Consider the following 17,841-nt stretch of genomic DNA (forward strand, 5'->3'; position numbering starts at 1 on the left):
GGGCCCGCCGCTGCACACCTGCCCATAGACATGGGAAGTAGGGGTGCTGCAGCACCCCCTGATAAAATATTTTTTTAATTATAATTAAAAAAAGAATACCACAAAATCAGTGAACTAGGCATTTATTACTCCTGTACGAGGGGAGAAACACTCATCAGCACCCCAACCCAAAACATCTTCCTGCGGCCATGCGCTGGGTGTGCATACACACTGTTAAAACACTAAGCACATATAGATGTGTGTGCATGTGTGTGTAGGCACGTGTGTGTGTGTGTGTGTTAACCCCGATCTGGGTGCTGCTTGGTGCTGCAGACTAAGTAGAGTGGAGAGGAGAGTGGAGAGGGCCTACGACTATCCCAGCTGCAGTAGCCCGGGGCCCCGGCCCAAAATGCTGTAATTATGTTGGATTAGTGGGGGGGGGGGGGGGGGGGGTGTCTCTCTCCCTCTCCAGACCTCCTGCCAAACATTTTGTTTGTCCCAGATTACTGCCCTGCCACTAAGCAGCTGAACTCGGCCAGCGGCGGGCGGCTGCCCCGGGTGGAATTACACTGCCACGGACGGGGGGTGGCAGGGTCACAGGGCCCTTAGCCTCCATGGGCACAGGGCAGATCTGGGGTAAGTCATATCAGGCAGTCATACCCAGAGTCCTCCGGCTGTACTAATGCCAGGGGTCACACAATGGTGGGTGAGATCTGGTATTACTCAAACACTACATAGTGTGCCTACTTTGCCTAATGCATTTAGAAGTCATTAAGGGATCTTGATTGCTTTCTAATTGCTTTTTGACTACCACATCCATTTTGTACGACTTTTCTCTGAGCTCTGTGCGGATTGGTTTCCATACCACCTGCCATCTTCCTGTTTATCAGTGCGAAACGCAAGTGGAGTTAAAGACACAAAGTGGGAGATAGTTTGAAAACCTTTTTATTCAAGGTGAACCAAGATAAGGTGTTTAAAGAGAAATCCTGAGTAACAACACAATTACCGTAAATTCCGGACTATAAGCCGCAACTTTTTTCCCAGGCTTTGCACCTCGCGGCTTAAACAATGACGCGGCTAATATATGGATTTTTCCCGCTTTCAAATTTTTTTCTCCAAAAAAACACATTCTGTGATGTGCTCAGTTTTTTGGCGGCATGAAGCTTTCATTAGACCAATGAAATTGCCGAATGGGTTAAGGTCAAACAACTTTTTTGTTTACTGTTTAGATTAAATCAAGCGCTCTCAAACTTCGCATCATTCTGATTACGGTAGTCATTTTGTCACCCTCATCATGGCAAAGACACGGAGAAATGCATATGATGCAGCTTTCAAGTTGAAGGTGATTGATCTGGCTGTTGGAAAAGGAAATAGAGCTGCTGCACGGGAGCTTGGTCTTAATGAGTCGATGATAAGACGTTGGAAACAGCAGAGTGAGGAATTGACTCAGTGCAAAAAGACAACTACCGGTAAAGCTTACTGCTAAATTTGTATTTTTTGTTACAAGCCGTGTTTCGTTAAAGCCTATTTATTTTTGTTACAAGCCGTGTTTCGTTAAAGCCTATTTATTTTTGTTACAAGCCGTGTTTCGTTAAAGACTATTTATTTTTGTTACAAGCCGTGTTTCGTTAAAGCCTATTTATTTTTGTTACAAGCCGTGTTTCGTTAAAGCCTATTTATTTTTGTTACAAGCCGTGTTTCGTTAAAGACTATTTATTTTTGTTACAAGCCGTGTTTCGTTAAAGCCTAGTTATTTTTGTTACAAGCCGTGTTTCGTTAAAGCCTGTGTAAAGTTCATTTGTTTCAATGTACCGGTAGGCACCTGCGGCTTATAGACATGTGCGGGTTATTTATGTTCAAAATATATATATATTTTTTAATTCAGGCTTATATTCAGGTGCACTTAATAGTCCGGAAATTACGGTACTTACAAGTACAGTTTTTCATTTTGCCTGAACAAGGCAATGGAACAGAATCATTGTACACCTTTTTAAATGAGCAGGTCAAGGGGTGTGTTAAACACACCTGTTTTGCATAAAACTACACAAGAACACAGCCTCCTGTTCATCCTCCAGCATATAAACACCAAATGTATTTGGACAGATTTTTTTTATACATTTGTCTCTATACTCATTTTGGATTTGAGATTAAATGAGGTGATAAATAAAAGGTACTGAGGGTAATTTCATACATATCCGTTTAACCATTTAGAAATGAAAGCACTTTATGTGTAGAGTCCCCCCATATGAAAAAGTCATAAGGGACTCTCAGTTGTACAACTTAATGCATATTCATGTGTCTTCCGCATTTAACCCAACCCCTCTGAATCAAAGAGGTGCGGGGGGCTGCCATAATCGACATCCACGTCTTCGGCCGCCGGGGGAACAGTGGGTTAACTGCCTTGCTCAGGGGCAGAACGACAAATTTTGACTTTGTCAGCTCGGGGACTCGATCCAGCAACCTTTCTGTTACTGGCCCAATGCTCTAACCACTAGGCTACCTGCCGCCCCTTTAATTCACTTAGTGTATTAAAGTAGTATTTGGTCCCATATTCCTTGCACACATCAAGCTTGTAACTACAAACTCCTTGGTTGCATTTGCAGTTTATGTTTTGCCCAATAGTAACTGAATGATGACTGGAGTAATTTTCTAAGTGAGTAGATAACATGTTTCTGAACAGTTCTAAATTAATCCTGATAATGGCATGATTATTAAAAATCCTGAATGAATTATGAATAATGATGAGTGAGAAAGTTACAAAACATGCTAACATAAAAGTGACAACACATTATTCACCATTCATTTCCTATTGGGCAAAACATTATCTGAAACAACCAAAACAAACTGCAAATGCATCCAACAAGTGTGTAGTTACAAGCTTGATGTAGTCACTGTGTGCTAGGAATATGGGACCAAAAACTCAACTTTTGACTACTTTAATACACTGTTCGTGAATTTGTCCAAATACTTATGACTTCTTCAAATGGGGGTAGTAGATACATAAACCGTAAAAACAGATATATATGAACATTTCCTCCAAAACAAGGTGACATTTTGTACTGTCGCTCAAATCCAAAAATGCTGGAGTAAAGAGACATTTTAAATTGTAGCTTCACTGCCCAAATACATATGGTGTTGACTGTAATATCACACAACATATTAAGTACCTCAGTGGATGAAACTGAATCCATCCATTCACAGAGAGGGGGGATGAAACTAATCTGTTTTACAGAATCCATCCATTCACAGAGATGGGGGGGATCATTACTCCCCCTATCTCTGTGAATGGATGGATTCTGTAAAACAGATCAGTTTCCTCCCCCCTCTCTGTGAATGGATGGATTCTGTAAAACAGATCAGTTTCATGCCCCCCTCTCTGGGCTAACGTGCTGTACACATAGAACCCCACCACACTATACTCCCAACCCCAGAAGGCGGCATCAGAGAGAGTGCTTCAGAACGTCAAACACCTTCAGGGCAGACTCGATACAGCCGTCGAAATTGGAATGCGTGAAGCCGTCGCCCCCACACACCAACAGAGGCTGGGACAGCAGCGTCATCTGCCCCGGGCAGTCGGCCACCGAGCTCCTCACCTAATTAGTCGAGAAAGAGGGGGTAGAGAGTGAGGGGGGTGGGGGATCCATCCGATTTTTGCGGTATTTCATGAGACTTTAGATAAATTTGAATTATTACCAATATTGACATTTTCTGGAAAATATGAATCTCTACACTTGTCACATATCTATTCACACAGATATAGTACAATGAGAATTGAAAGAATTATTTGTTTGTACTACAATTATCCTGAAATCCCCAAAGTCTTTTCTAACAGTCTGTGCTCAGGGTAGGTCGATACATGGTGGGATACAATAGAGGCTGCTGGGGGGAGGACAATTCATAATGTCTGGAACGGAGCAAATGGAATGGCACCAAATACATGGAAACCATGCATTTGATTTATTTGATACCATTCCACTAATTCCACTCCAGTCATTACCACGAGCCCGTCCTCCCCAATTAAGGTACCACCAACCACCTGTGGTGGGATAGTACAGATCAAGCCAGAAAAATGCACCGTCTTTGGCTAGACGAGCAGATATCAAAATCAGCCTCGCAGCCAACTGTCTTCATGTTTCAACCCTGAATGCCGAGAGTTCAGTGTGTTAATGATTTGGGAGCGTAAACACACAAGTCTGTGTACGTGTCATAGCAAGGGCCATTTTTAGAGGCTTCTGCTGGCCTGCACTGAGGTACACTGCCCCTCACCACTAAGGGTAAGGAAATAGTATCCATTTCCTGCTGGGGCTTTTAATAGCCTACTACTTACTGTGTGCTGATATCAACCCCCACTCTCCACCTCCCTCCCTCCATTCCCACTACTCCCCAAAAACTAAATATTGTGTTTGCCCATGCATTTCTGAATGGTAATCACCATTTAAATCAATTGATAAGCATTCTTGTTGAAATCTAGCCATGGACAAATTGTTTGGTTTACTCTAGTGGTAAGTTGATACAGTGGGCCTGAGCTCTGCTGTCTCCATATACAGTGTGAGGCTGATTTTCCATGGCAAAGACCACAGAGAGTGAAGGAGGAGGGTGGTTTTGGACATTAAGATAAAATGCCCCAATATAAACACATTTTATAGCAAGGAAAGCATGAGATTCTAGCAGCTGAAAATATGGCTGTTTCATGGCCAGGTCGCAGTTGTAAATGAGAACTTGTTCTCAACTGGCCTACCTGGTTAAATAAAGGTGAAATAAATAAAAAATAACATAAGTCTCTAAAGAGAAAGCAACCTATAACCTACATCTAAGCAACAGATAACTATTATAACTGTTAGGATAAATAATTTCCTCAAGTTTAAAAAAATATGTATTTTACACTTCTCATTTAGCAGTCGCTCTTATCCATTTTCGTACTGGTCCCCCGTGGGAATCAAACCCACAACCCTGGTGTTGCAAGCGCCATGCTCTACTAACTGAGCTCTCACAACGGTCTTTGCTAGAATGTCTGCTTGTGTATTTGACAGGGAGCTGATGTGTGTATGGTATGAGTGTGTGTATGAGTGCATGTGTATTACAGTACAAATGTGCATGTGTTCTATCATGGCCCGTCCAGTTCCAGTGGGCCTTGGCCCATGCTCTGGCACTCCCAGTGATGTGCCTCCCACACAGATGTTCTGTGGCCTCTGACCCCCAAGCCCAGTCCAGCCTCGCTTAGCAGAGTGTGTGTGAGTGTGTTGGAGAGAGAGAGAGAGAGAGAAAGAGCATGATAGAAAGAGCGAGAGAAAGAGCATGATAAAGAGAGCGAGAGAAAGCGAGCGAGAGAAAGCGAGCGAGAGAAAGCGCGAGGAGAGAAATGTAATGCATTGAAGTTTAATAGCGTTTGATAGATAGATACAGCATGTCAATCCTCTACGTTGACCTTCTTTCCATGCATCGTGACAGGACTGAAGTAGAAACAGTTATTTTCTCTCAAAGGAGTAATGAAGACAAACATCTTGACAGTCTACTTTCTCTTCTCTCAAAGAAGGAATGCGGTAAAACTCCTGACCGAGTAACTCCGCTCACCTGCGAGTATCTCCACTTCTGGCATTTGATGCTGTCGGGCTGTGGCAGGCCGGGCAGCAGCTTGTTCAGCTCCTCCAGGATGAGAGGCTCCACCTGCTCCTTTGCCTCCTCCAGGTGTTTGATACCAAAGGGAACACTGGTGTGAACCACCATGGAGGTACCGCACTCAGGGGATTCTGCACAGAAAGAAAACACAGCACAGTACAGAACCATACCACCATGGATGGACTAACTCTGCTGACTGAACAGCACCACACAGGCATAGCTAAGAACACAGTGCAGTTACGTTTACAATGCAGGACAGTAGAAGTATCAATACAAAAAACAAATATTTTAAGACATTTATGTTTTGGCCATACTGATCATCAGAAACGACTTCTAAGACAGTGAACTCTTAAATCTCACAGCTGAACAGTAAAAAACATATGAAATATAAATCCAAAACGCCCTACTGAATGTAGTGGGTCATCAGAATGTCTTGAGAAGATTCGTTTTCAGAAAGAACTAAGACCTCAGATTTAAACAGCTGGAGATGGAAACAGCTTAGATGTTGAATAGAACCGAAAATCATCCTTGGCATCAAGATCGTTCCCCTAATCTGACAGCGGAATTCTTTGATAGGATTCTGACTCCAGGAAGAAAAAAAAAGCACTTCCTTATCTCTGTCCTGATGTTTAATTAAGAGTTGCATGCCAATACCAAAAGGGGGTCAAAACTGTGCATGCCACTGACAACATACGTCATGGCTTTTTAATGAAACAGACTCCTGTACCCAGAATCCCCTGTTTCTGCGTAACTAATATGACCAGCTTGATTTGTAATGCAAATGTCTCCCTCAGTCAGAGGTTGCTGTGTGTTGCATGTACAGGCACTGCCAAAAAGGTAACGCCAATGTAAAGTGTCTTGAAGCTGTTCTGGCCACCACGAGCCAGAACAGCTTCAGTGCGCCTTGGCATATATTTATTCTACAAGTGTCTGGAACTCTATTGGAGGGATGCGACGCCGTCATTTGGTGTTTTGTTGATGGTGGTGGAAAACGCAGTCTCAGGTGCCACTCCAGAATCTCCCATAAGTGTTCAATTGATTTGAGATCTGGTGACTGAGACGGCCATGGCATATGGTTTACATCGTTTTCATGCTCATCAACCACTCGTACCCGGTGGATGGAGGCTTTGACATCCTATGGGGGCATAGCCATGGTATCCAAAATAATGGCCTGCCCAGCATTTTTATACATGACCATAAGAATCATGGGATGTTAATTGCTTAATTACCTCAGGAACCACACCTTTGTGGAAGCACCTGGTTTCAATAGACTTTGTAACCCTCATTTCCTCAAGTGTTTCCTTTATTTTGGCAGTTACCTACCTGCATGTTGTGTTTTTGGTAACTGTACACACAACCAAAAGGCTTGTTGTCTGCTGTGGATCTGACTGTGTGATGGTGACATCATGCAGGGAATGGACACAGTAAGGTCCTGTTTCTAATGACTGACAGACAACAGGCACAGACAGACAGGGATCTGACCCATAAAGGATGTTTTGCGTTGATTTATCGAGGCAATATGTCGTGAAGTCATCTCTCTGATGAAATTGTCTTAAAACCATATTTAAACTGATTGCGGAGAATAATAGTTTACCACAGCAAATAAACACGTCCCGAGATTGGCTTGCCGGAGCAGGACACAGAGTTACCAGAAGTTCAATCATCTCCTCCTGTTCGGTTCATTTTTTTTTAAAAGCGGCAGACGAGACCATGTCACGTGACTGAGCGCACACACAAACACAGCCAGCTGTTTTGTTTGGAGCCAAACTGGAGATGCTAAACTGACTTGTGGGAAACTAGGGAGCTGGGGATGCTCACTGTGGGCCCACCGTGGGGTCACAGAGACTCTACAGCACACATTCACTGGGGTCTAACTTTTGTCCAGTGGGCCATTCTGGGTTGGCTCTTGGGTAAGAGAGACACTCTAACCAGTGTTTGGCATCCCTGTGCCCAGGCAAAGGGCCAGCTAGAGCGAGAAAATGAGAGCGGGAGAGAAAGAGGAAGACAAAGACAGAAAGAGGTGCAAAACCCAAACAGCGTATCCTGTGCGGAGGATATTTGTTGTCATGGCGACTGAACCCACAGATGACTGTTTCACCCTGATCACTTGAGATGTGTCATTCCTGGAAGTGAGCTTTTGCATCTGCCGTTCTCCTCCAACAAATAATTCAGTTCAGATGGAGAGGGCAGAAATGGAGACGGAGACCATGTTAATACGACAGGGTTCTCCAACCCTGTTCCTGGAAAGCTACCCTCCTGTAGGTTTTCAATCCAACCCCAGTTGTAACTACCAAATCAATTTTTATGGTCACAAACATATGTAGCAGATGTTATTGCGGGTATAGCGAAATGCTTGTGTTCTTAGCTCCAACAGTGCAGTAGTATCTAACAATATACACATCTAAAAAGTAAAAGAACGGAATTAAGTAATATTAGGACGAGCAATATCGAAGTCTGGAATGTAATGGGATGTATAGACAATATGGACAGTATATAGAGTAAAACGTAGTATATCTGACAAATAGTATATGTACAGCGATTGTTAAATCGGATAGGCCTCGACTAGAATACAGTATAGAAGTATGATGTGGGTGAAACAGTACTGCAAGTAAATATTATTAAAGTGACCAGTGTTCCATGACTATGTACATAGGGCAGCAGTCTCTAAGGTGCTGGGTAGAGTACCGGGTGGCAGCCAGCTAGTAACAGTGACTAAGTTCAGGGCAGGGTACTGGGCGGAGCCTGGCTAGTGGTGACTATTTAAACAGTCAGATGGCCTGGAGATAGAAGCTGTTTTTCAGTCTCTAGGTCCCAGCTGACCTTGCCTTCTAGATGGTAGAGGGGTTAACAGGCCATGGCTCGGGTGGCTAAGATCCTTGATCTTCTTGGCTTTCCTGTGACACCGGGTGCTGTAGATGTCCTGAAGGGCAGGCAGTGTGCTCCCGGTGATGCGTTGGGCAGACTGCACCACCCTCTGGAGAGCCCTACAGTTGCGGATGTTGCAGTTGCCGTACCAGGCGGTGGTACAGCCCGACAAGATGCTCTCAATAGTGCATCTGTAGAAGATTGTGAGGGTCTTAGGGGCCAAGCCGAATTTCTTCAGCCTCCTGAGGTTGGGGGCTGTTGCGCCTTCTTCACCACACTGTCTGTGTGAGTGGACCGTTTCAGATTGTCAATGATGTGTACGCAGAGGAACTTGAAGCTTTTACCTTCTCCACTGTGGCCCCGTCAATGTGTATGGGGGCGTGCTCCCTCTTACGGTCTCCTGAAGTCCACGATCAGCTCCGTCCTACAGGACGGTATCTCTGTAGGAACCTACAGGACGGTATCTCTGTAGGAATGGTGTTAGGCGAGCCCTGTTATAATATGTAGGATATGACACAGAGGAGATGGACAGAGGGCTCTTTTGAAATTCATAGCTCTGACTGTGCAAGGCCCTGGTATAAAATATTAGATTTTTTTAATGGTATATGGCACCACTAAAAGGTGTTTGAGTAGCTGGTATTTAGTGCTCACAGAATCAGTTATTGGTTGTTTTATACGTAGGTATGTAGAGGCTGGCACCAACTCTGCTTCCGAGATAGAAGCAAGAGACTACAACGTTCACCAGGTAGAAAAACAAAGACAGGCTCCACTCAGAGCAAGTTGGCAACCAAGTTATGCAGTGTGCAATTTGCATTGGTTGTTAACTTACTTTTATATGACACAGGGGGCCCACTGTCCTGTCCTGTGACCTGACACCTGTTCCCCTGGTCACAGCAAGCGCCCCGTTTTAGACCACTGCAGAGAGTTGGAGAGACACTCCACAGCTATTCTTACAGCGCCTCTCCTGCTCTCTGCATTCACAAGCTTTCAAAGGGCCATTCAGAAATAATCTGAGAGAAGTTTGCTTGCACACTACTACCCTGCTTAATCAGGCGGGAAGTGAGCTGGGAACTGGCGGGTTGATGGTATCAAATCCACATTTTGTTACGTTACAGCTTTATTCTAAAATGGATTAAATTGTTTTTTCCCCCTGATCAATCTACACACGCACACAATACCTCATAATGACAAAGCAAAAAGTGTTTGAAATTTGCTAATTTATAAAAAAGAAATACTGAAATATCACATCTACATAAGTATTCAGACCCTTTACTCAGTACTTTCTTGAAGCACCTTTGGCAGTGATTACAGCTTCGAGTCTCTTGGGTATGACGCTACAAGCTTGGCACAACTGTATTTGGGGAGTTTCTCCCATTCTTCTCTGCAGATCCTCTCAAGCTCTGTCAGGTTGGTTGGGGAATGTCGCTGCACAGCTATTTTCTGGTCTCTCCAGAAATGTTCCATTGGGTTCAAGTCCGGGCTCTGGCTGGGCCACTCAAGGACATTCGGAGACTTGTGCCCGAAGCCACTCCTACGTTGTCTTGGCTGTGTGCTTAGAGTTGTGGTCCTGATGGAAGGTGAACCTTTGCCCCAGTCTGATGTCCCGAGCGCTCTAGAGTAGGTTTTCATCAAGGATCTCTCTGTTCTTTGCTCCGCTCATCTATCCCTCAATCCTGACTAGTCTCCCAGTCCCTGCTGCTGAAAAACATCCCCACAGCATGATGCCGCCACTACCACCATGCTTTATGGTAGGGATGGTGCCAGGTTTCCTCCAGACGTGATGCATGGCATTCTGGCCAAAGAGTTGAATCATGGTTTCATCAGACCAGAGAATCTTGTTTCTCATGGTCAGTCCTTTAGGTGACTTTTAGAAAACTCCAAGCGGGCTGTCATGTGCCTTTTACTGAGGAGTGGCTTCTGTCTGGCCATGCTACAGTACCATAAAAGCCTGATTGGTGGAGGGCTGCAGAGACAGTTGTCCTTGTGGAAGGTTCTCCCATCTCCACAGAGAATCTCTGGAGCTCTGCCAGAGTGACAATTGGGTTCTTGGTCACCTCGCTGACCAAGGCCCTTCTTCCCCGATTGCTCAGTTTGGCCGGGCGGCAAGCTCTAGGAAGAGTCTTGGTGGTTCCAAACTTCCATTTAAGAATGATGGAGGCCTTGGGGATGTTCAATGCTGCAGAAATGTTTTGGTACCCTTTCCCAGTTCTGTGCCTCGACACAATCCTGTCTCGGAGCTCTAAGGACAGTTCCTTCGACCTCATGGCTTAGTGTTTGCTCTGACATGGATTGTCAACTGTGGGACCTAATATAGACAGGTGTGTGCCTTCCGAAATCATGCCCAATCAATTGAAATTAACACAGGTGGACTCCAATCAAGTTGTAGAAACATCTCAAGGATGATCAATGGAAACAGGATGCACCTGAGCTTAATTTCAAGTGTCATAGCAAAGGCTCTGAATACTTATGTAGTTAATATATATATATATTTTTTAAATACATTTCTTAAAAAATGCAAAAACCTGTTTTCGCTTTGTCATTATGGGGTATTGTGTTGTCATTATGGGGTATTGTGATGTCATTATGGGGTATTGTGTATAGATTGATTAAATACATTGATGAGGACAATTTTAGAATAAGGCTGTAACGTAACAAAAATGTGGAAAAAGTCAAGTATGTGTATGTTTGTGTGTCTTTAGGAGGCATTGGGATAAAAATCTAAATGTCAATTTTGGTTGGACCTTGTGTGGATTGACCAATGAAGTGATCATTTTCTTAATAACCCCCCTCCCCCCGTACCGTGAGACATCCATGTCTTCATCACTAGAAAAGACAAAAGGTTGAGTTTGATATCATTTAAAAGTGTAACGCCCTGGCCATAGAGAGGGGTTTTTTGTTCTTTATTTTGGTTAGGCCAGGGTGTTACATTGGGTGGGCGTTCTAGGTTTTTTCTAGGTTTTTGTATTTCTTTGTTTTGGGCCGTGTGTGGCTCCCAATCAGGCACAGCTGAAGTTCGTTGTTGTTGATTGGGAGTCACACATTAGGAGCATGTGTTTTCTTTGGGTTTTGTGGGGGATTATTTCTGTTTAGTGTTTGCACCTGACAGGACTGTTTGGCTGTCGGTTTCTTGTTTGTTTTGTATAGTGTTCTTACGTAATTAAAAATACAAAGATGAACACTAACTCCGCTGCGTATTGGTCCACTTTCTCGGACGATGACTTCTCTGTTTCGTCTGACGAAGAAGACAGCCGTTACAGAATCCCCCACCAACAACGGACCAAGCAGCGGAGGAAGGAGCAGCGCCAGGAGGAGCAGAGATCCTGGACCAGGGAGAGAAAAGACTGGACATGGGAGGACATCCTGGAAGGCAAGGGATCCTACACTTGGGAGGAGATCCTGGTCGGAAGGGATCGCCTCCCATGGGAACAGGTAGAGGCACTCAAAAGAGTGGAGGCAGCAGGAAAAAAGGACCAAAGGTATGAGGGAACACGGCTGGGTAGGAAGCACGAGAGGCAGCCCCCAAAACGTTTTTTGGGGGGGGCACACGGGGAGTGTGGCAGAGTCAGGTTGGAGACCTGAGCCAGCTCCCCGTGCTCACAGGAGGCAGCGCAGTACTGGTCAGACACCGTGTTATGCGGTAAAGCGCACGGTGTCCCCAGTACGCGTGGAGAGCCCGGTGCGCTACATCCCAGCTCCTAACATCTGCCGGGGGAGGTTGGGCATCGAGCCAGGACGGGTTGTGCAGGCCGTGCGCTCTAGACCTCCAGTTCGTCTTCTGGACCCGGTCCGTCCTGTGCCTCCTCCTAGGACCAGGCCACCAGTGGGTCTCCCCATCCTGGTCCTCCTGTGCCACCTCCCAGGACTAGGCCTCCAGTGGATCTCCCTATCCTGGTCTGTCCTGTGCCTGCTCCACGGACCAGGCCTCCAGTGGGTCTCCCCATCCTGGTTAAGCCTGTGCCTCCTCCTCGGACCAGGCCTCCAGTGGGTCTCCCCATCCTGGTCTGTCCTGTGCCTGCTCCACGGACCAGGCCTCCAGTGGGTCTCCCCATCCTGGTCCGTCCTGTGCCACCTCCCAGGACTAGGCCTCCAGTGGGTCTCGCCAGTCAGGAGCTGCCAGAGCCGCCCGCCAGTCAGGAGCTGCCAGAGCGGCCCGCCAGTCAGGAGCTGCCAGAGCGGCCCGCCTGTCCGGAGCTGCCAGAGCGGCCCGCCTGCCCGGAGCTGCCAGAGCGGCCCGCCTGCCCGGATCTGCCAGAGCGGCCCGCCTGTCCGGATCTGCTATCGCCGCCCGCCAGCCGGGCGCAGCCAGTGTCTTCCGCCAGGCAGGCGCAGCAAGGGTCGCCCGCCAGCCGGGCGCAGCCAGGGTCATCCGCCAGCCGGGCGCAGCCAGGGTCATCCGCCAGGCAGGCGCAGCAAGGGTCGCCCGCCAGCCGGGCGCAGCCATCGCCGCCCGCCAGCCGGGTGCAGCAAGGGACACCCGCCAGCCGGGCGCAGCCAGGGTCGTCCGCCAGCCGGGCGCAGCCAGGGTCGTCCGCCAGCTGGGCGCAACAAGGGTCGCCCGCCAGACCTTCGGCGCGGCCAGGTGCGCCACCTAAGAGGGCAACGCCAAGGGTGGGGCAGAGGCCACGTCCCGCACCTGAGCCGCCGCCGTAAGAAGGCCCACCCGGACCCTCCCCTTCAGTGTCAGGTTTTGCGGCCGGAGTCCACACCTTGGGGGGGTACTGTAACGCCCTGGCCATAGAGAGGGTTTTTTTTGTTCTTTATTTTGGTTAGGCCAGGGTGTTACATTGGGTTCTGTTTTTTCTAGGTTTTTGTATTTCTTTGTTTTGGGCCGTGTGTGGCTCCCAATCAGGCACAGCTGAAGTTCGTTGTTGTTGATTGGGAGTCACACATTAGGAGCATGTGTTTTCTTTGGGTTTTGTGGGGGATTATTTCTGTTTAGTGTTTTGCACCTGACAGGACTGTTTGGCTGTCGGTTTTCTTGTTTGTTTTGTATAGTGTTCTTACGTAATTAAAAATACAAAGATGAACACTAACTCCGCTGCGTATTGGTCCACTTTCTCGGACGATGACTTCTCTGTTTCGTCTGACGAATAAGACAGCCGTTACAAAAAGCTTCAAAACATGGCTGTGAAACAAGGTAATCATTTCTGTAAAAAATGTAATAAAAAAACATTTAACCTTTAACATCAATTATCTAAAAACACGTAAAAATTTGATTCATTTTTACATAATCTGAGGTGTTTGTGTCATGCCCCCTATTGTTTGAGACACAGCATACTCTTGAATACAGGGTGGGTGTCATGTTTTGGCTGATAAAAGTACTCAAATAGGGAATTTATATTTTCAAAATGGTAGCATGAAGATGGTTGGAGGTCCACACATCAGAGAACGTTGGCTTGAATGGGAATATCAGTTAAAAAAAAAATGTATACTGTCAATCTTCCGTATATTTAAAAGGAAATCAAAGACACAGATAATGAAATATACATTCCTATTTAAGTTGGCATTCGCCAGTGGGTGGACCAGAAAGCCACCTTTGTGGTAGTAATTGTGAGATAAAACTTCAATTCAAATAACATTTCAATGATGTACCAGCTAAATGATACTGGTCTGAAAGTAGATTTCAATTCTATGAATTCTATTTCTATGATTGAAATGACACCCACCCTTTATTCAAGAGTATGCTGTGTCTTAACCGATGGCGGCACCACAAACACCTCAGATTATGTAAAATAGGGTATAAACTACGTATGTAGTAGTACATTTTATGCATTCAAGATGTTTTTTTAATTGATAAGGATAAAAAAATGCACATTTTATACAAACTTTTTTTCAAGGAATTACAAAATACTTTGACAACACTGTTTGTAAGGATTGAAATGATATAAAACTCAACCGTTTATATTTTCCAGTGATGAAGACATGGATGTCTCATGGTATGGTAGGGTATGCAACATGGGTCAACTTTAAGCACCTTTATCCCCTGAATGTTTTGGCATTCAGGTCAAAAAAGTCACTTTATGAACACTTCTATGATGGGCAAATATGTACGGAAAATTGTCATATTTTTGTTTGTCTACTATTCTTGTGGGGACTTCTGGTCCCCACAAGTACAGTTAAACATGTCCACACACACAAATACATATATTTCTCTCTCTGAAACACACACACACCCACGAACCCCTCCAGGTGTGATATAAGAGGATTCTGTTCCTTCTTATAGCAGCCAAGAGGCAGTGGTTGCAGGAGCCTGACCTCAGGGTGCTGTGCTCCCCTGCTCAGCGTCTAATGCTTCTCCCTCCTGTGTTCAATCAGTAATGAAGCCTGACTACCAATGGACTGACTGGGCAAGCCCAGCACTCAGGGAGCCAATCAAATACTTAGGACAAAAAAGGTTGAGTTTGAATGAAAATGTCACAACTTGTATATTGGGATTTTGAATGCACACAAAATGCAGCTTTATAAAGTCAAGGAAGAATCCGGTGGACTGAAGGCATAAGCTGGCATGGGATGTTACATGCCTGCTGAACAGTGGTACTCAATTAAAGAGAAATTCTGACGCACGCCTTCTAGAGAGGGAGAAAGAGAAGCAGAAAAGCAAACAGAGAGAGAGAGTGAGTCAGAGAGAGAAAAAGAGAGTGAGTCAGACAGACAGGAGAGAAAGAGAGTGGGAGTCAGACAGACAGATAGACACAGAGAGACAGACGGACACAGTCAGACAGACAGAGAGTGGTAGCACTGACCTAAATTGGTTTTTTATCGCCAATGGCGATGAAGCAAAAATATATATTTTTTTTAATTGATTAGGTAAAAAAATAAAAAAATAATGGATTAATGCATAGCGGGGTAGGGTGAGAGGAGGCGGCAGAGGAGGAGAGAGGAGGGAGCGGAGGGCAAGAGGAGGGAGCGGAGGGCAAGAAGAGGAGAGAGAGATTGAAAGACACAGGCAGAGAGAGAGAGAGACACAGGCAGAGAGAGAGAGAGAGACACAGAGACAGAGACACAGGCAGAGAGAGAGAGAGAGAGAGAGAGAGACACAGGCAGAGAGAGAGAGAGAGAGAGACAGGCAGAGAGAGAGAGAGAGAGAGACACACAGGCAGAGAGAGAGAGAGAGAGAGACAGAGACACAGGCAGAGAGAGAGAGAGAGAGAGAGAGAGAGACACAGGCAGAGAGAGAGAGAGAGAGACAGGCAGAGAGAGAGAGAGACACAGGCAGAGAGAGAGAGAGAGAGAGAGAGAGACAGGCAGAGAGAGAGAGAGAGAGAGAGAGAGAGAGACACAGGCAGAGAGAGAGAGAGAGAGAGAGAGAGACAGGCAGAGAGAGAGAGAGAGAGAGAGAGAGACACAGGCAGAGAGAGAGAGAGAGAGACACAGGCAGAGAGAGAGAGAGAGAGACACAGGCAGAGAGAGAGAGAGAGACACAGGCAGAGAGAGAGAGAGAGAGAGACACAGGCAGAGAGAGAGAGAGAGAGAGAGAGAGAGAGAGAGAGAGACACAGGCAGAGAGCGAGCAAGCAAGCGAGCGAGAGAGAGAGAGAGAGAGAGAGAGAGCGAGAGAGACAGACATGGCAGCAATAAAATGGTAGCACTGACCTAAATTGCGCTTTTTATCGTCAATGGCGATGAAGCGAATGCAGGGATTATTGGAGATGTACTTGGCGGCCCAGGGGACGTTGATGTGAGCCTGGGCTTTGTAGAAGAGGCCCAGCGCATAGCGCGACGAATAGCTCACCGCCTCAAGCTGCTGCCGCTGACTCTTCTCTAGCACTGCAGCATAGGGAAACAGAGGGACAATGTCAGGGTCTATACGCCTGTTAGCATGCCAGTATCAGGTAGCCTAACCTGGACACACACAACCTACACTTACAATGAATACCACTGAGGTGATGGGACTGTGTACCAAAGTCTAGGTCCCAGTCAAGCTAACATTTACCAGTATCAGGCTTCACTCATTCATCCCCACTGAGCCCTCAACAACGGGACATTAACGGCTCAACACTGTAGTCTACGAAACGGATCCGACGGAGGTTCGTTTGCGTGGCTCTCTACATAGTCAGATTGCGTAGACTGTGAAATCACTGTGGAGAGCCCTTCAGATGACATAGATTACAGTTTCTTAAAGGATTTGATCCAAGCAGGTTTACAGCAGCGACATTAATGCAATCTTGAAAAAAAATAAAAATACTCCGCACATTAGGCTCCAGTTATGATATGAATTATATTGTAACTTGACCCATATAAAAGCATGTCTAATGAGGTGCTCAGAGTATGATCATTGAGCAAGCATTCAGTCTACTGAGGCAAGATAGCTACCGCCTATCAGACCACGTGCATAAGATTGGGTGCAACTAACATCCATTATTGCAAAGACTGAGTGGAGGGCGAAAAGAGGTTCTCTCCTTAGTTTATTTATAAGGGTTTGGATTTTTTTTTAAACATTTTTTAAATGCTGTTTCGTCTGGAACATCTGTTGTTTATTGGCCTCTGAAGCGTCAGCTTGGCCGTGCTTTAGTTATTTAGGGCCCCAGAGTGTAGAGCATATACAGGTCAAAGGTCAACGCTGTGGATTCTAATACATATTTCTACTAGACACGTTGGAAAGAAAATCTTCTCATTGAGGCCAACAGTGGGTCCTAAGAAAAAGCAGCAAGTAAACTAACCCTATGGTCGTCTCTGGACGGTCCTAAACAAATACATGACTGAGGCGATTCCAGGAGAGCAGAGTCAATATGTGGGTAGAACGATGTCTCACTAAAAAGTTTACCTATGACCGGTTGTGCGACATAACCGTTTCTGAATCCAAATGATATTTTTTTAACTGCAAACAAGATTTACCCAGAAAGTAAAAACAGGGCCAAAAGGGCCAAAGAGATAAAAGAAATGAGTGAGGCTTACAAAGACAAAAAAAGTCCATGAGCACAAGTCATGTTAACATATTGCATAGTACAAACAACAAGCACCACATCTGTACGCTTAACATCCCTGCGACAAAAGCTATTAAAATCAACAGAATGAAAAATTATCCGCCCAGTAGTCCCAATGCTGTAGTTTCACTACTGCACGGAACACTTGCAAATGGTCATCTAATTAGCGCCACACCGAGCTGACGATGGGGGAATATGACAGTGCCAGTCACAAGGTCACATGACTTTCCCAGGATATGGAGCCTTTTATCATCATCTGTGTCATCCAGGAACATCTGGGCCAGATTAGGCACGTGTAAATGTGGCTCTTGGTACGACCGGGCAATCTACTGCAGCATCGCACAAACACACGGCCGGCGCACACGCACGCACACAAAAAGGGGATAATGCAAAACCATCTGAGGATTTCTGTTTCTCATGGAAATTAAGCAAGCCCATTGTTAGCTGCTGTTTAAAGA

The 17,841-nt window shown here is 45.7% G+C and overlaps 1 protein-coding gene across 2 annotated transcripts in view; it reads right to left on the reverse strand.

The window, feature by feature from the left end:
* Positions 1–908: 908 nt before the first annotated feature.
* Positions 909–17,841, reverse strand: part of rnls (renalase, FAD-dependent amine oxidase) — a 45,774-nt gene continuing 28,841 nt past the window's right edge. For both annotated transcript variants that reach the window (XM_014158281.3, XM_045702417.2), the window contains exons 5-7: positions 16,053–16,226; positions 5,551–5,726; positions 909–3,572 (exon numbers count right to left, since the gene is read on the reverse strand). In XM_014158281.3, the coding sequence (XP_014013756.1) occupies positions 3,420–3,572; positions 5,551–5,726; positions 16,053–16,226 (503 nt within the window). In that variant the 3' untranslated portion in view covers positions 909–3,419. The remainder of the gene's footprint in view (positions 3,573–5,550; positions 5,727–16,052; positions 16,227–17,841) is intronic.

This window comes from Salmo salar, chromosome 19, assembly GCF_965601325.2.
Source record: "Salmo salar chromosome 19, fSalSal1, whole genome shotgun sequence".
In the NCBI taxonomy this organism is placed as follows: Eukaryota; Metazoa; Chordata; class Actinopteri; order Salmoniformes; family Salmonidae; genus Salmo; species Salmo salar.